The 19,941-nt window shown below is 34.9% G+C and overlaps 2 protein-coding genes across 3 annotated transcripts in view; one reads left to right on the forward strand and one right to left on the reverse strand.

Moving 5' to 3' along the window:
- Positions 1 to 8,424: 8,424 nt before the first annotated feature.
- LOC139527432 (Na(+)/citrate cotransporter-like) overlaps positions 8,425 to 19,941 on the forward strand; it is a 53,280-nt gene continuing 41,763 nt past the window's right edge. The window contains exon 1 of the mRNA XM_071322894.1: positions 8,425 to 8,562. Within this exon, the coding sequence (XP_071178995.1) occupies positions 8,464 to 8,562 (99 nt within the window). The 5' untranslated portion in view covers positions 8,425 to 8,463. The remainder of the gene's footprint in view (positions 8,563 to 19,941) is intronic.
- LOC139527424 (uncharacterized) lies at positions 10,532 to 17,950 on the reverse strand. 2 transcript variants are annotated; one of them, XM_071322883.1, is made up of 2 exons: positions 17,884 to 17,950; positions 10,532 to 17,227 (listed from the first exon to the last, which is right to left on the reverse strand). In XM_071322883.1, exon 2 carries the CDS (start codon positions 13,460 to 13,462, stop codon positions 11,948 to 11,950), a length of 1,515 nt encoding a protein of 504 aa, XP_071178984.1. In that variant the 5' UTR covers positions 13,463 to 17,227; positions 17,884 to 17,950; the 3' UTR covers positions 10,532 to 11,947. The 2 variants fall into 2 exon arrangements, with proteins under 2 accessions (XP_071178984.1, XP_071178983.1); XM_071322882.1 differs by having other exon boundaries at positions 17,884 to 17,949.

The following is a 19,941-nucleotide window of genomic DNA, read 5'->3' on the forward strand; positions in this document are numbered from 1 at the left end:
TAGGGAATCACTGAAGCGTGAGATGGAGCGCCCCCTTTAGGTCCGCCTTACAAAAAGGTCTGATCGACCACTGCCCAGTTCTGCTTTTGAAGTGTTGGGAACAATGGGTACAAATTAGGCCTTCTCCATGCTATCAGTTTTTATGTTCATTGAGAAGTCTCAAAATTTTAATTCACAGTGGTCACATTTGCGTAACTCATTTTTGTTGATCTTCTTATGCCTGTGCAAACTAGCATTTTGTCTTGAAAGGGCAATAAGTGCATTGGTACGAAGACTCCTACTTCTTAACTTTTTCTGTGATTCATTTTCACTTGCCTCCCCTATCGTTAACCCCAAATGCTTCAATATCCATATTCTAAAGGAAAGATAGTTTTTAGCTGGACTGTTGCTTGCATGTTCTTTACTGTAAAAAAATGAAACGACATGTGACATATAAATTATCCAAAGCAAGTCAAGTTGTGTAGGGCAAACTTTTTCTGTCAAAAATGTAAACTGATAAAGTTGCATTGGTACCGTACATGATGAACGTGTTGTAGAGCACCCTTGATACTACAGAGGTCAAACCCTGAACAGTTTGGGTTAAGTATGTACACAACATTCAAGCTAGACTCTTTTTTTTATGAAATAAAAAAAAAATGTTGAATGTCGGACCCTTTGAATATCAATGTGGACCATTTCGATAACTTGGCCCAAAATACCGAAATCCCAAATTTAAAAACACGATGAGATTCAGCATGTCAAAGTACCCCAAATATTCAATTGTTGTTAAAATCCAAAAGAATTTATTTATTGACAGTTTGGACCCCACAAACTTGTTAAATGGGCCAAAAATTAAAAAAAAAAAAAAAAAATGTATACACAATCATGTATGGATTTAGCCTACCAAACAACCTCAAGTTTTATTTTGGGCCTTTTGGGCCAATTTAAAACCGGACCCAAAATCAAAAATCTTACTTCAAAACCATTGAAATCATTGAAATTGGTCCAGAAGTGATTTATAAAAAAATATTAGAAAAGTATTGTTGTTTTTTATCCCATTCTATTTCGATAGACATGATAGATGTACGTATTCAGTGATGAAGTGTCATTACATTGGATAAATATAACTACACTTTAAATAAAGATGCTGATGAATTATAAAAAAACTCTATTATATGATTCTTCTGCTCTGTAAATAGACCCATACTCGAAATCCAATGATAAAATTTGTTTGCACATGCGTATAATGACTACTGCACAAACATGAGTTTTATCAAATTCATTAATTTAAAACACTTTCAGCTCTTAAATGATCCACATGTTGTTATATTATGACTATGATGTGTTATATTTTAAATAAATATTAACTCTATTGAATTTATTGGAGTGTTCAATCAAACTTTCCATCTCAAAGTCAGCACTATCAAATCCTTTTCTTACTTTAATTATGGTTTGAGCAAGTCGGCTGAATTAGGAACTTAATGCATAAATATGAATAAAATTCATACAGTGAAAATGCACCGCATATACAATACTAATGAATCGCTCTACAGTAAAAATGAAGGTAAAGTATCATTTATTCAACAGTAAACATGACTCGCATAAAAATAGCACCATAGTGGAATTCAATACAATATGTACAAACTGAATAACAAAAGCTATTCTACGTTATACAACATTACAATGTAATAATTGTGTTAAAATTAATGTTCTTTTGCAACTACATCTTTCCTGCTAATTTTTAATCACCTGCACGATTTGTTCGTAAAACGTCCTAAATATTCACCTATTTCGGTATATATTTCACATACAGATGGCTCTCGGCGCGATAAAAACCCGTTCCCATCTCTAAATTTGTCTAACTTGTATTATTTATTACTAAACATATACATTTAAACTATATTTCTTCATTTTCTTAAAAAATTATAATGTTTTCGTCTGTTCATTTACCATTCCACATCAGAAATGCATGGCATATACAGTGAAAATGATATTTTAGGATCCGCACTTTACATACACGCTTATATATAAACACGTGCTATGATTTTTGTTTAGCTGTGGATGCAAGGGCGGATTTCGGATTTTTAAGGAGCGGGGGTGGTGTCTCCGGGGATGTGCATGTGATTTAATACTCAATTGAAAGGGGTGTTGCTAAACGGCGGAAACGGAAAACGGACAAAATACAGAACGGAAACGGAAACAAAGAGAATTAACATCTGGTAATTATTTCAATACTCCGTATGCTTTAAAATCTTTTATTTTAAATTCATTCCTCTGTTTTTGTCTTAGGAACATGTGTAATACTATATAAAACATAAAATTGAGAATGGAAATGGGGAATGTGCCAAAGAGACAACAACCCGACCATAGAGCAGACAACAGCAGGAGGTCACCAACAGGTCTTCAATGCAACGAGAAATTCCCTCACCAGGAGGTCACCAACAGGTCTTCAATGCAACGAGAAATTCCCGCACCAGGAGGTGTCCTTCAGCTGGCCCCTTAACAAATATATACTAGTTCAGTGTTAATGAACGCCATACTAAACCGCAAATTGTACACAAAAAACTAAAAGTTAAAATAATACAAGACTAACAAAGGCCAGAGGCTCCTGACTTGGGACAGGCGTGCCGGTATAGATAAAATAACCAAAAAGAAAAGGAGATGATGAAACTTTGTTTTTAAAACATTTGATAAGTCCATGCGTACATCTTTCCTGCGATTCAGGATACTCTTTTCGACTTTCCTTAAAAAAAAAGTTTGATCAATGTCAAAAAGATAGCAACCCAACAACACAAACAAATTCTCTATAGTCCTAAAAAACGATTGCCATCGACCTCGATTCTATAAATAGCCTTTTTAGCTCATCTGGCCCAAAGGGCCAAGTGAAATTTCTCATCACTTTGCGTCCGTCGTCCGTCGTCGTCCTGCGTCGTTAACTTTTACAAAAATCTTCTCTTCTGAAACTAAAGGGCCAAATTAAACCAAACTTGGCCACAATCATCATTAGGGTATCTAGTTTAAAAAATGTGTCCGGTGATCCGGCCAACTAACCAAGATGGCCGCCACGTCTAGAAATAGAACATAGGGGTAAAATACAGTTTTTGGCTTGTAACTCAAAAACCAAAGCATTTAGAGCAAATCTAACATGTGGTAAAATTGTTTATCAGGTCAATATCTATCTGCCCTGAAATTTTCAGATGAATCGGACAACCTGTTGTTGGGTTGCTGCCCCTGAATTGGTAATTTTAAGGAAATTTTGCTGTTTTTGGTTATTATCTTGAACATTATTATTATAGATAGAGATAAACTGTAAACAGCAATAATGTTCAGCAAAGTAAGATTTACAAATAAGTCAACATGACCGAAATGGTCAGTTGACCCTTTTAGGAGTTATAGCCCTTTATAGTCAATGTTTAACCATGTTTCGTAAATCTTAGTAATCTTTTACTAAAAATCTTCTTCTCTGAAACTACTGGGCCAAATTAATCCAAACTTGGCCACAATCATCTTTGGGGTATCTAGTTCAAAAAATGTGTCCGGTGACTTGGTCTACCAACCAAGATGGCTGCCACGGCTAAAATAGAACATAGGGGTAAAATGCAGTTTTTGGGTTATAACTCAAAAACCAAAGCATTTAGAGCAAATCTGACATGGTGTAAAATTGTTAATCAGGTCAAGATCTATCTGCCCTGAAATTTACAGACCAATCGGACAACCCTTTGTTGGGTTGCTGCCGGTGAATTGGTAATTTTAAGGACATTTTGCTGTTTTTGGTTATTATCTTGAATATTTTTATAGATAAAGATAAACTGTAAACAGCAATAATGTACAGCAAAGTAAGACCTCAAAAGAAGTCAACATGACCAAAATGGTCAATTGACTCCCTAAGGAGTTATTGCCCTTTATATAGTCATATGCATTTTTTAACAATTTTCACATTTTCCACTGAAACCACTGGGCCAAGTTCATTATAGATAGAGATAATTGCAAGAATGTTCAGTAAAGTAACATCTACAAACACATCACCATCACCAAACCACAATTTTGTCTTGAATCCATCTGTGTCCTTTGTTTAATATTCACATAGACCAAGGTGAGCCTCTAGTTTTTGTTTCTTTTTTAATTGCCTTGAATCAAAATTAGTGATGTGGTGTATCTTGTTGCTTTGCTCTGCATTGGTGATTTTTCGTTGCATCATTTCTTGTATAATGGAAAGAAAACATAAAAGAAACCAAATAGGACGATGGTGTATGGACAAAATCCGAAACCAAGGAACTGGAATAGAAACTTGTATATACTTTATTTTTATGAAAAAAAGGACAAAATCTTTCACTATACAAAGCCTTTCTCACCTATTACAATACTCAGGGATTTGTTTAGTATATCCTTGTAATACTAGAGTATGCTGTTTGGTATTTACATAGGAAAAGCATTATATATAAAGAAAAAAGACCAAAAAGACCAAAAGACAAACAGACAAAAATTGTACATAAAACACAACATATCAACTAAAGACTGCATGAGCAACACGAACCCCACGAAAAACCTGCTCAGGAAGGGTAAATAGATCCAACATGTACATAGGACACTTGGATCCGTTAACATACACATGCATTATTATTCATTCACACAAAAGGAATATTGAAATTTGAAAGTTACTTTTTTTATTTTGATCGTCTTTAAGGATTTGGGTGCTATGTCAAGACAACTGAAAATTCATTCCGTGCTCTGTTCTTTTTGAATGACGGAAACGATACTTTATTTAACACTATGCATCTGATCGTTTGGATGTTTCTACTGGCCAAACACACGATTTGCCAAGATATCATTTACTAAATAACACCTGACCCAGAATAGTTCTTTTATATACCCAAGAAACAACGGCCTGTTGGACCTGTTTGATGTTTAACATACATACAGAATTTGGCGGGGTTTAACATTCTAGCAGGAGACCAACCCTCCCCTAACCTGGACAGTGGTATAACATAACAACATAAGAACGAACAAAAAACAAATCAGTTGAAAAGGCTCAACTCATCAGATGGACACAAATACGGCAAGTGGACGTGGCCGGGTACTTGTACATCCCAACAACAAAAAGTCACTAGTAGGTACAGATCTGAGAGTACTCGGAGTTAACTGACAGTTAGTTTAAAGCCACTAACAACTAATAAAAAAAAATCATGCATCTAAGACGTAAAGCATTGGTAATATTATAATAATCTAGACGTTAAAGCATTATGTTGTAGCATACTATATTAGGCAAAAAAAGAAACGTTACATTGGTTTTTAATTTGAAAATTTCGCTTATATAAATTTCAAATACTTTCATGATTACAACTAGTAACCTGAATGATTTATCTATCAAATACTCATTTACAAAACTATCGGAAATGACGTGACGTCATTTTCTGATTTCAAACAAATATCCATTTTTTTCAAAAATTTACCTGTATAGAGCTGGAATCGAGTTGTCCTTTTTGTCATTTTTTGTATCGAACACGATTTTTAAACAAATGTCGCTTTAATAAATTGAAAAAAGTAACACGTAAAAGAATGCCACTTCTACGCCAAAATGAGAGAGAACGAGCTATTGGGATGTTGGCAGCAGGAATGACTCAAGTGCAGGTTGCAAATCATTTTAATGTCTCTTGAATTACTATTGCAAGGCTTAAGACTCGTCTTAAAGATACTGGTACAACAAATGATCGCCCTGTAGTGACAGGTCACGTGAAACGACGTTACGTCAAGACAGACACATCCGCATCATTCATCTCCGGAATCGATTTGTAAACGCGTCACAAACTGCACGACAAACCCACGGAAGACATAACAACAGAATATTTGCTCAAACAGTTCGTAACCGATTGCGTCAAGTTGGTCTAAGAGCTCGTCGTCCATTGAAAGGACCTATCCTTACGCAGCGTCACAGGATGGCGCGACTTCAATGGACACGGGTACGGATTCGATGGAATAGGCTAACATTGAGACAGTTTCTTTTTACCGATGAATCTAAATTCAACTTGAAATTTAGCGACGCCAGAGCCGGGGTCTACCGGAGAAGCAATGAACGATTTTCTGATACGTGCGTGCAGGAAACAGATCGGTTTGGTGGTGGCGGAATCATGGTATGGGGCGAAATTACCTACCAGGAACGCACCGAGCACTCGACGTCTTATTAATTTCATGCGACGGAGGTGTCAGGCGGTCATAAATGCATGACGTGGTCATATCACAAGGTATTGACATGTTAACCCGAATTCTGTACTCATCCTGTTAACATTGTCCAAAAATGTGCAATATTGTTTTCAATAAAGAAAGCTTGTTATTGTTCTCTTCAAAATCACGTTAGCTAACTATTCCATTAAATTATTATTAATTAAAATATCTGACCTGACCCTGATAAGTGATTTTTGCTCGTCACTTGGCGTTCGTCTTCCGATTTCGTCTTTGTTAACTGTTACGAAATTTAAGGATCGCCTGCTAGTTTTGGTTAAATTTTTCAACAATTACCATTGGTGTATCTAGTTTAAAAACTGTGTTTAATAACCCTGTCTATCAGCCAAGATAGCCGACAAGGTTAAAATTAAAACATAGGGACAAAATTCAAGTGCTGTCTCTTCAGTAAAAAACGTAATGAATAACGAAAACCTGGTGTGAAAAACATGTCTAATCCGACATCGGACTCGGACTTCTTTTAAAATTAGTTTTACTGCGTGTATTGCTTCATATGTGTTTCTTTATTCTACGTTGGCAAGAGGTATAGGGGAGGGGGGGCGGGTCTCACAAAACATGTTTTACCCAGCCGAATTTTTGCGCCTGTCCCATGTCAGGAACCTGGCCTTTGTTAGTCTTTTATCTTTTTAATTTAATCTCATTTATATGTGTTGAAGTTCAGTGAGAAGCCCATTTTCACTGAACTAGTACACACTTTTATTTAGAGGCCAGCTGATACCACCTACGGGTGCGGGATTTTCTCGATGCGTTAAAGACCCATTGATGGCCTTCGAACGTTATCTGCTCTTTAGTCGGGTTGTTGCCTCTATGACATATTTCCCGTTTTCATCATCTCAATTGTTTTAGAATGTTGAGCTCTGCCTTTAGTTATGTCCATTCGCGTCAAAGCGGTCAAATGACTTCTTATAGGAGTTATCGACCTTAGTTACATTGTATATGACGAGTTTTCTCACTTGCATGTTCGCCTGTTATATTGAATTATATGATGAATAGATAGACACTTTTAATAGAAAAAATACCAGCAATAAAGATCTATTGATTTTCATATTTCTTTATTTCCCCCCCCCCCCCCCCTAAATTCCGTCTTTATAAAAATTTCTTTACGTTTCCATGTCCGTTCCGTTTTCCGTTTCCGCCGTTTAGCAACACCCAATTGACAGGGGGTCTCGTTATGATTTTGTCAATCCGACCGTTTATAGAACATTAGATTTTAGATATGTATACCTTTTTATATATTGCGTTGAAACTGGACATTTTTACCATCTTGGTAAGGTTTATTTTTTGGAAAAAGTGGAATACCAAAGGCTCAGATTCCGAGAATAATGTTGACTTCCGGCGAGATTTTCGGCTGTGACATTATTACATGGCTGTTCATATAACAAATAATGAGAAGTTTGTTGACAATATCTTAAACTTATAGTTTTCCCAAACTATTCATATATTTTCAAGCTAGGAAAATAAACTCATCATAGATACCAGAATTAAATGTGTGACCTATTCCAGCGGCACGTCCTATCATCTTAATTGAATATAGGAAGTGGACCCCGAGGGAGTGCAATCCAACCGAACCGAAAAATATTTTGAACGATTTTATGATGAAACATGATACCCCCCCCCCATTATACATTTTCTAATCAAACGAGAAGTACACACCCTCTACACCCTCTACAGCATTAAATCTATAATGGAGTGTTACTAAAATTTTGAATCGGGTTATCTTAAGCGGTAATTTCCTTCAAAAACCCTTAAAGCTTGTATCTGAAAACTAATCCCTTTCTGTTCTATCTCTTTGATTATAGATAATGTTATACAGTTTATTTCCTGATTTACTTCAAACGGTTTATTGTCGGTACGTTAATCTCATTTGAGGTACTTTCGTAAACTATTAAAGAAAGGTAAAGTCACACCTATCTACAACAATGTATGTATATAGCGATACCTGCATGTCACATTTGAAGAGAAGTTGACAGTTTGTATATATACCAAATATATATATTTTGTGTACTAGTAAGTTGAATACTTTATATTTTAGATATGTATACCTTTATTTATGATGAATTATCCTACGAGATAAACATGATAAATACCCGTGTTTGTGTAAAATTTATGCAGGAGCATGTGTGGTTTTCTGTTTATCTTTTATAATAACATACATGCTATATTTGTAAAATTATTAAAATAACAAATATAGTGAGAAAGGGATTGGTTATATATATGATTTAAACCATCACAATTTATAACCGAGAGATGGGTGTATTACGAGATTTATTTCGATTGAGGAACATTTTTATCATAATTCTGACACCTATAATACTATTGCCGATTATTTGTAGCATTGAAACAAAGGTAAGATTTGTTTTCGTCTTTTCTTATTTAATGCAACTTACTAGTACACAATTGTATTTAGGGGCCAGATGAGGACAACCTCCGGGTGCGGGATTTTCTCGCTATGCTGAGTACCCATTGGTTGCCTACTGCTGTCGTCTTCTCTTTGATCGGGTTGTTGTCTTTTTGACATATTCCACTCTTAATTTTATTTACATTGCTAGATCACAAAAAGGACCAAATTGATGAATTATCCTACGAGATAAACATGATAAATACCCGTGTTTGTGTAAAATTTATGCAGGAGCATGTGTGGTTTTCTGTTTATCTTTTATAATAACATACATGTACTATATACAATTTATAAAATTAGTGTCGACACATCTTTCCAATTTGTATATTATTTTGACAGTTGTGATATATAAACACTTTTCAGAAATTAATGTTTTGTATATTTACAAGGCGTATACACATTCCGTTTTGCTAAATTCTGATAGAAAATGTATATGACCAAGAGTTTCGTTCGTAGTTTTTCGTCCGTTTTGTTCTTTGATTGATTTATAATAATTGGTTGTTAATTATTAAGTCCAGTGTTAATTGATTCATGTTAGTAAGGACGAGAATTATCTTTTCTAACTTGTGTATATCATTGTCTGACAATCATACAGCATTATAAAGTTCACGAGTGTAAATATATAAGTAAAAAGTGTTTCTGCAACAAAAAATACTTGTGATTTTAGTAGCAAAAAAAATCCATGAAGAAAAGTACTAGTAGTCAACATGTTAAAAGGAAATTTGATATTTAGCCACTCCACAGAATATTACTGTACGAGAGCATTGCATTATGCATAACTAACTCTTACATGTATTTGAAAAAAATGTATTATGAGAATATGTAAATATATATTGATTGACTGTTGGTTACTTAACGTCCAGTGGTAAATATTTCATGATCGTTCAGAACTAATGACGTCAATATTGTATTAGTATTTGGAATCTGATGTGCAGAAAAACTAAAATATTCTCATTGTTTACAGCAAATAAAAAAAAACAATCCTGTAGTACTTGATAAAATGTAAACAAACAGATATATGCGTATACATGTATCAGTACAAACTAAACAATCTGGCAATTCGCCACCAATAACAGCAAGGAAAACTTACATTGAAATTTCTCATTTACTAACTTAAATAGAAACATCGTAAACAATCCCGTTTTTCCTGGTACACTTAAAATGTAGGTAAACAAATATTTTAAAATAGCCAATTTCAAACTTATGTTGATGTATATTATAGTAATAAGAGATGTGAAACGACGATCAGTCCCTTATTTAACAAGGATTTGATTAAGGAGGTATCATATTACCTTATATAAATATATTTACTACATGGAATACTAAAGTAGATTTGCACTTTATATTGTTGTTGTGCAGGATAAAAAAAAAATGAACCGCGCTAAAACATCCATCATAAAATAAAACGTCCGATATAATTTTTTAACAACAAAAAAAGTCGAATACATTTTAAGAATTGTACTTTTATTTAGTAGATTTCTGAGATAAACAATGTTGTCTAGTGCAAGTTCTGTATGAATCTTTGTTTTTTTTTATTATTAGTAGTGGGGGAAGTGGGGGTTCTGGGCCACTTTGTCTAATGTTAACCCTATGGGGAAAAGGTAGCCTCCTGAGAGGTAGCCTCCCGATGGGAGGCTTATTTCTATGACGTCATTTTTAGATATTATGACATTTATTAATTGTATTTTTTTTTTTTTTTTTTTTTTTTTTTATTGATTAATGTACAGATGTGTATGTGTGTATGTGTATGTACATGTGTGTGTGTGTGTGTGTGTGTTTGTAGGTATCGATTCAAAGTTTTATTTATGTAGGAATTATCCAAATTGATTCTCCTTTTGTGTGATTGTATTCCTTTTTTTTTTTTTTTTTTTTTTTTTCCGGCTTCTTGGTACCACACTTGTAATAATAATAACAATAGTATGTACAATATTTAATATCCCCGTCAATTCAGACAACCATGGGTCGGAGAGCCATCCACATGGTGCCTTTACATAATAACAAAATTATATATTATAACTATTTTATACATCGAGATAAAAGGATTAGAGAATCGTCTACCACTCAACAGTATCTCTAACCTCACGAAAGGGCCAACAGTATGCTATCTTTCGTGCAGGGGTGTAAACTGTCGGGACTTGAAGTTAGTCTTTCCGGGATAGAATTAACTCTCTCAAATATCAGATAAATCGCGAGCTTTAATCCAAGAGTTGAATTTCTTTGGCCAGTGTAACCATTTCACATAATATTGTTTGTTGGGTCCTTTGCCTTTCGTTTTGAGGATTTTTTCAACTTTCCACATATCGTCTTCCCGAACATCCACTTTCTGCACTTCTGATTGGTAGAAGGTTCCTGAAATTTCTTCGTCTTGAAAATCAATAAGTCGATAAACTGGAAGCCCACCACGTAATATTCTTTGAGATATTTTAAATATCTCTCCGCTCCATTTCTCATCGTATTCCCTGGTAAAAGGATTTCTCATGTATGTAATCCGAACTTTATCACCGATTTTGAAACGGAAAGGTTTTCGTGCTTTCTTCGTCTTAGGTTGTAATCTTTTCGGCCAATACATTTTCCACCACAGGTTGGTCTCTTTAGATATGTTGACTTTATCTGGTGCCATGCCAATCGTTCTATGGAAGGTCTTATTGTAGCTGTTAGCAAAATTCTGTAAGTTATCCACATAGTCATATGACTGCTTACTGGTGATATATCTCATGATTTTTGATTTAATAGTTTTGATAACTCTTTCAACGTAATTAGCTTTGATTTCTGTATTTTGTGCAAATAAATGTTGGATATTTCTCTGTTTTAGGAGAGATTCTACTAATCTTGTTCTGAATTCTTGTCCTTTATCTGTTCTTATTCTGTTTGGTGATCTTCCTTCTGATAAAACATGTTTCAAAGCATTCGCCACGGATTCGCCTTTCTTATTCTTTAGAGGTCTTAGCCATACATATTTAGAGAATATGTCAATCACCATCAATATGAAATTATATCCACTGTTAAATTTCGAAAATTTAGACATGTCCATCAAATCGACATCCCATTGGTCGTCTATTCCAATAACGATAACTCTGTTCCGTTTAAACGACCTTTTTAATGGTCTTTGTAAACTGTATGGTTCCTGTCGTTGTAGCCATTTTCTTATTTTATATTTACTGAGAACGAATTTTCCATCTGTTCGAACAAATCTGTACAGTTTATCAGGCCCTGCAAAACTCGCTGGGTTAGCTGGATTGTAATAAATATTCCTCAAGTACTTTTCCCAAGAGACCATCTTTACACATGGAATGATGACTATAGAATAATATACAGAGTACAACGTTCTCATATTTATATAGTTGAGCTTTCATCGTCTTCATCCTCCTCCTCCTCCTCTTCCTCTTCATCGTAATCAATGCTATTTTCACTTTCAGAACCATCAATATTTGTTTCGTTATCAATAGCTTCATCTAGAAAACTTTCCAACATAGGTTTATATTTCCTGATGGCTACTTTAATAGCTTTCTCGTAGTCCATGCCATCGTTAACTAATTCTGTAATCATTTTCATGACTTTGCCATGCAGTTTACCATTTTGCAACTGTAGTAAATACTCAATTAAACTACTATATCTGGACAAAAACTGATCCATATCCTCGTCTTTTAGTTTGCGATTAGCCTTACTCATGGCGTGGCCTTCTTTCATGTCACCATTCATGTATTTATCAACTTTTTCTTCCCATATATCTGCATTTGCCTCTCTGGCAAGTTCAGCTAATTTTATAAAAGCCATATCTTCTCCATCTTCTATATCAATTTCGTTTACACGAGACTTCTTTGAGGGTATATCTTCATCCTCAAATTCCCTTTTTCTTTTTAATTCATTATTTTCCGGGCACCACTTATTCATATGTCTAGCTAAATCCGGAACGCTTTCAAAGACTACACCACAATCATCACATGAAGGCATGATTTCTTTCTCGTCCGGTAAATACGTCTGTTCACTTTGAAATGATTCTTTAAACTGAGGTGGTTCTAGTTCTTTTCTGCTGATATACTCTTCAGAAACACCTCCACCAATCATATTCTTGTTTTCAAATATATTAAGTTTTAGTCTGTCGTCTTCCGGTGTATTCTGTTTCAAATCAATGAATAGACTCCCATATGGTCGTTGTGTCCCCTCTTTGTACTTATCCATGAATTTCTTCGGATTATTAGGATACATCTGTCTAGCAAATATGGCTGGCCCAACTTGATCACGTGGGTTTTTGAATAGGACTATATATTGGCTATTGATGCTCATGGTTCTACTCTCCTTTCCCTTCGAGAACGCATTTTGCAGTATACAAGCTACACTTAGGTTTCTGTGATGGCTGCCCTCCACAAAGAGTTCACAAACATCCTTACTATTGGTGACGTCTCTCATTAAATCGTCTAGGATGATTAAACTTGGATATCTAGAGTCAATGAATGAGTCATCATTCAAATTTTCAGGTAAACCTTGAACAAATAAAATGTTTTTAATGGTTTGTTGCAGTTCACTAAATAATGGCTGCCACCGTTTATAACACCAGATAATCCTCTCAGGTGATGGTGTAATCATAGTCCGTGCTCGCTTCAATAATGTTTTCATCCAAAACGTCTTACCTGAACCAGTAGGTCCAGCAAACATCATAGTGAATGGATGTTGTAGTACCACATTCTGTGGAGGCGGCGGAGGCGGCGGCGGCGGTGGTGGTGGTGGTGGCGGATATGCATCATTGGTCTGCGGATATGGTTGACTGATTCTGTGTTTGTTTCTTTGGTGTCGCAACATGACGTCTTTTCTCGAAAATTCTGAACCACAATCTGGACAAGTATTCGACATCTTTGAGAGTTCTTAAAACACGTCCACTTCCTTCGAATGACAGACGTAAAGTGATTAAAATATTTACATATAACATAATTATATTCTCCAATGTCCATAAGCTAAACTTTGTATCCCATCATCTAGTAAGTATCTTTTGTCATCATAAGGGGATAAGCCCAGTTTGTTGATAGATATATTGTATAACGTATGGTCGTATGACCGGATCTGTGTCATGGTAGACATGTGGATCTCTTTATTGAATAAACATCGTTTATAATGTTCGTGTCTTGTGTCATGTTTGATCACACTCTTCTTTATACCCTTCGCTGTCTTCTTTTCGCAGAGTGTTTTATTCTCCTCGTATATCAATGAGTACATCTTTGACTTAAGACCAACAAATTCTTGTATGGGAATACCATGTGTTTCGTCCTTCATCTTTCCTAACACCTTTTTATTTAAAGTGCTATAAAGCCGATGTTCAAGGTTATACTCTGACGTATCAAACAAGTGTTTGTCCTCCATCATATCTTGATATATATCATCAGTGTTGATACTGTAGCATAGCGAATCGGTGTCCGTAAACAAAAGTGTTGCTTTAGATCCATATTTATCCTTCATGTAATTATAATGGAAATCGTACATAAGTGTCTTTGACAAATCGAGTATAGTGAATCCCACGTAGATGGGTCTGTTTAAGTATAATCGTTGTTTCAACATGTGTACAGCCACCAAGTCGTCGTTGAATATTTTGAAGGCGTGAAATGTTGGTTTGCTGATTAATTTTCTGGCCTTTGATTGGTCATTCAAAAGTTTTATATCTGTTCTCTTCCTTAAATTTTCCATCGTTTTTCCAAAGACTGCATTATTCATGAGCTTAAAAAAATCCTTCTCGAAATCGTTTTTTGCAAGCTTTCTCTTCTCTGTATTGAAATCAATATATGTCTTTAACCATGGTCGTTGTTCAAATGTCATGACTCTATGGATCTTTGTAAGTCTCATTCCTAGTGATAAGTAGAGTTTTAAATTTCTGTAATGTACCACGTATTTTTCCTTTGGATGTAAATTTGGTATCAATTTTTCTGTCGATGTTCCTTTTAAGTTTAGATCGTCCAATAGCTTCTCTGCATAGGGCGATAACATATCATTTGTAACCTTTAATTTTTCGGGAGCGAGTGGATATTCGTTGTGGTCGTCGTGTAGTTCCCTTGGATATTCTAGGTCCACTTCTAATATATAACCATTTGCACTGTCATCTGCAATGTCACCTATGTGTAGATTCACAATTTCAGAATCGTTGAGCCATCTAAAACCTTCAACTGGAAGTGCCTGTGACATTGCCCATCCGTATAAGTTGTTGGCATCTAGGTACATCACGTGATTAATGGGTTGATTTGGATCGTAGTTTGGTACATGTTTATTGTTAGCTTTGGCATGGCGATGGGATATCATTGATATTCCACCTCTTAAACCTTTCTCTATAAACAAATGCATGTCTATGTCAGTGAGTAATTCCAACTTGACTCCTGTCATTTTCAAGGCAGCTTGCCAGGCTAAACCGGGTGATGTATAAAAATGTGCAGCATCCAGTCCATAGTAGTTGAGACAGATCTCCCTGAAATTTTCAAAGACGTCGGCTAATGCAAGGACATCTGATAGAACGTATAGATCGTGATACTGTCCGAGATTCTGTATGTTAAACAATTGCCATACGTGTTGTGCATGTGCATAGTCCAGTGTGGTTATACCTTCTCCCGATAGTGTACTGTAAAATTTTTCAATCGGTGGTAGTTGAGATTCTAAAAATTTTGCCTCGGAATCGAAATACTCGTACGGGTATACTTGTTTTCGCAGAAGTAGGCTTATCTGTTCTTCTTCAAAGTGGCTTGTCATGTGTCTAAATTTACTCGAACCTTCTTTTGCCAGGTTTTCCACGAGTTTTTGTAATGAGGAAGACATAAATTGGAGCGAGTCTATAAAATCCATACATCCCAATGAAAAAGAAATATACTTTTCCATATTATTAGCGATACAATTCAGTTGCTTTCCTTCAACTTTTCCAATAGCTTGCATAAACAAATGACTTTCATATCCCCGAAGGTTATGAAATACCACTGGAATTCGACCTGTAAACTTGTAATTAATATTACAGTCGTTATGAGCCGCCCCTCGAAATTTTCCAGTCACGTGACAATGATCTCGTACTTTAATGTCTGCTAGTTCTTTTTTACATATGTGACACATGGTTGCCTTCTTAAAGGATTGCCAATCACTCCCAGTCATGATCATGGGTTCGCAATGCTTAAATTTCTGTTCTATTTCTTCCTGTTCTTGTACCATACACTCCACAAATTTATCAGCAGCATCAGCACCCCGATAAACTACTGGTTCATTTGATGCTTCAGGTGTCAGACCTACCACTTTGTAAGCAAAGCCACATGGTATGTGTTTGGTAGTCTTTTTCGTCTTTTGATCACACTCGTTGTTATACAAAATTGGTTCTTGAAGACATTCAAAATCTGCATAAATAACGTATGGAACCTTAAGCTGTTTACGAATGTCTTTATAATGTAACCACTTATTGTCTTCAGTGGGTAGTTCAATTTTTTGGGGCCCGTGGGTCTGGCAGTTTGGTAAATGACTGTTTAAATTTTTTTCTTTGGTAAATCCGTGTAAGCAGTATGGACAGTGAAAATGTCGTGCGCGATGTGTGTGCTGGTCACCTAACAAACGATTAAGATCTTTTATCCAGCAATAATGTGATTTTTTGTTGTCCGATATCATGAGTAGATTAACATGTTGTTCAAATCGATGTTTTGAAATGTGTATAGGGAATACTTCGCCTTTGTTAAACCCAAACACGTTGATCGATATTTCATTCTGCTTTTCAAACTTTGGTATGTCGGCTAATTTCACAGGAAACATGATGGTATCAAAGTTTAAGCTTGAAGTGTGTTCCTTGTATTTCCAAACTCGCTCTCTGTGACATTTCGCTGGGTGAATAGCTGCCAAAATCGACCACATGAAACATTTGCTGTCTTTATTTTTCACATTGATAATGGCATGTTTTGATCTGAGTTTAATTGGAAGAGGAATATAACTTGAGCCTTTTAAGGGTCTGTACCTTGCCATATGTATGGTAAGATCTACCACTTTATCCACCGTCCAATTGCTCCCTTGTCTCTGGTATTCAATGAAAGATGTATACATCTTTTTGATAGATTCCTTCAATCCGGCATCGATATCCTCCAATTTTAAACTGGTCTGGCATTTCCCCCGGAAATACGGCTCTGCAGTTTCTATGGCATCTTCTTTTCGTCTGCTCATTTTAACTTTCATGGATAGATACCACTTCAATCCACCTCTTTCTTTAATTTTACTCTTAATGATATCTTTAACATCATCATACTGGCTTTTCAGGAATGACATTGGATCAAATTTATTCAATCCTTTAGCATCGATCGAATGTGTTTCAACGGTTCCATTGAGCGCTTTGAAGTTGCATGGATCCGTCTGTTCATTTGTTTCTGTACTTGTCATAGTAACACCACCACCCTTTTGGACTGATTGTTTATCATGGTTTCGCTTATGACGTTGGAAGTTGTCCTTTCTTGAAAATACCACATCGCAGGTGGTGCAATGCCATTTCGTTCCAGTATGAACCGATCTCTTATGGCGCATTAAACTCTCTTTATGGGAAAACGATTTTCCGCATACACCACATTTGATTGGAGATTTTGCAATCTTGACTTTTTTCGACGCTGGTTCCATCTTTTTTTTTTCTTTCTGAAAAGTGAAAGTGTGCTTAATATTGTTAAAGCATTTTTATTTTTTATTATTATTAGTTTTCATAATATGATACAGACAACCAGCCATTATTCATATCAAAGGAGCCTATCGCCACTGGTACTCGTCCACGGGTCGGAAAAACGACTCCTCAGTCTACCGACCGTATGGGTTCCCAGTCTTGATACTGATATGAATAACGAACTGATTGATATTCAAGAATGTTTGACTAAGGCTTTCGCCAAAGTAGTCACCGCCCGTCAACATTTCCATCACTGGAAACAGAGCTGCTCTCGCTGTTAAGCAAGACTGCAAAGGTTTTGGTCGGAGAGGTCTTCCTGACTATAGCGGGGCATGCCACATGACACTTCCTCTCCATTGTTAGCTACATGACACTGCTCTAAGTCAGTACACCTTACCAGTGCAGGAGACTACTTCAAACTTTCGAGAACTCAAAATTAAAATACAACCTCCCCCTTTTATTTGTTCATTCATAAGATAAGCATCTGTCAATTCCATTTAATTGTTATTCGTAAAATTAATTGGTAATTTAAAAACAAAATTTATCAAGAAAACTGTAATTCATATCATACAATCCTTTACTATTAAACGTTAAATAATTGTTTAAAATCAACAAATTATTAGCCATACCAAACCTTTAAATCCTTAAGATACTGTTAATGTAAACTTGATTTCACCTTTAGAGTGTCACCGATAAGACTGTACGAGCCCCGCAATTCACAGCGTTTATATAGCAGAATTTTCATAAATTTTGGAAATTCCGTAATTAACGTAATCTGATTGGTTAATTTCAAATCCGGCAAATATTTTCGATCGATAATCAGTTCAGTCTAATTTACCTGTTGGAGCAATCAGACGTGGTTTTCTTTGCTAGCAAAGAATTTTTATTTTTTTTTGGCAGTCTGATCCTAATTTAAAATAAAAGCATTTATTAATGAATAAGTTTATCGAAAATGAATAAATTTATCAAAAATGAATATCACTTAAAAGTTTAAGTACAGCCTAATAAAAAAAAGGTTGAAATAATCATTATTTGATAAGAATTACTTGACATGTTTACATCAATGGTCATTCACCCATGTATCAAACCACACCAGGTTATTGAGGTCAACAGAAACTGTTGAAATGTCTTGGTTATCAGTTTGGCATTTTATAGTAAAAGGATTTCAGTTTAAAAGTGAATATGATCGAGGAAATAATAAAATAAGTTTTCAATTCATACAGTATATTATATGATTAACGGAGGGATGATAGTTGGATATTAAAACAATAAATAACAGTATGTATCATCGAACACATTAAAATTAACTACTTGATAAATCTCATCTTTGTAAGAATAATACTATATAATTTAATTAATATTATGATTTACTTCTTTCGAAAGACTGCATAACTATATGTTTATAATATTTTCAACATGGCGATTACATTTAAATCGGATTATTGACAAGTCTAAACTTGATTATATAGTACGACACAGACAAGTTAACGAACGCTTTCAGTGATTTAGCAATTATATTAAAAATTCAAATACTTAAAAAAAAAAATCACACCAAAAATATGAAGATACATTATACTAAATAGTGTCAATAATATAACGATTTAATGATTTGTATAAGAATTCAATATGGCGGATTTATTGACACGTATCAACATGTTAAAGGTCACTACGTACACTACTGGACAAGTTTAAACACGCTTTCAATATTGATTTAATAATCACAGATTAATAGCCGTAGGTGAATGTAATACCAGAGACATCTAATAATGATCTGTAAATACACACTAAGGTGGGGTTTTCCTGTGTACCTATTAATAGACTGGGAATTTTCATCAAATTTAAAGAAAAAAATATATATACTTATCCATAATAAAAACAAACGTAATTAGTAACACTTTATAAAGACCTAATCTCCACAGAAATTAATTAATTTAATTAATTAATGTCATAATACCTAAACATGACGTCATAGAAATAAGCCTCACATCGGGAGGCTACCTCTCAGGAGGCTACCTTTTCCCCATAGGGTTAACATTAGACAAAGTGGCCCAGAACCCCCACTTCCCCCACTACTATTATTCATAGGATAATGATATTAAAACAAATAAAACAAAGAATCTTTCATTTTTCTTTATTACATTTCAAAACTGAATCGGACAATCATGTCGTAAATCAAACTTTCTGTTTCCTTTATTTAAGATATCCTTACGCATTTTTTAAATTTTTTAAGAGTAGGCGCAGTCAATGAATTATGTTGTATTGGAATATTTTACATGGTCTAGCAAAGACTTTATTTCTATAAAAAGAAATTAACTGTTTGGATCGATGGCTTTTTTTCTATTCCGTGACTTTTTTAAGATTTTTTTTATAAGTTCTGTTTGCCCTTTTTACATTTTGAAAAATCACACTTTAAGATATAAAAGGGTCGTCGAAGGTGTCTGAGGACTAATAAATGATCCTCTTAGGTGAATTGTTACTCTAAGTCGTGTTATCGAAAAGATCTTATTTAGGATATGTCCTAATTTGGCCCTAACTTTAGGACTACTTATAAGCTGTCTTATGATATACATGTAGTAGGTCAATGTCAGAAAAATATAAACTTTTTTGTATGAGACTTAGACACTGGGTAAGGGCGAGGTTCTACCGAGCCCTTCCGAAGTTTTGCACCGAATACAAAAATAGTTTATATTTT

The sequence above is a fragment of the Mytilus edulis genome, chromosome 6 (genome assembly GCF_963676685.1).
Source record: "Mytilus edulis chromosome 6, xbMytEdul2.2, whole genome shotgun sequence".
NCBI classification, from domain to species: Eukaryota; Metazoa; Mollusca; class Bivalvia; order Mytilida; family Mytilidae; genus Mytilus; species Mytilus edulis.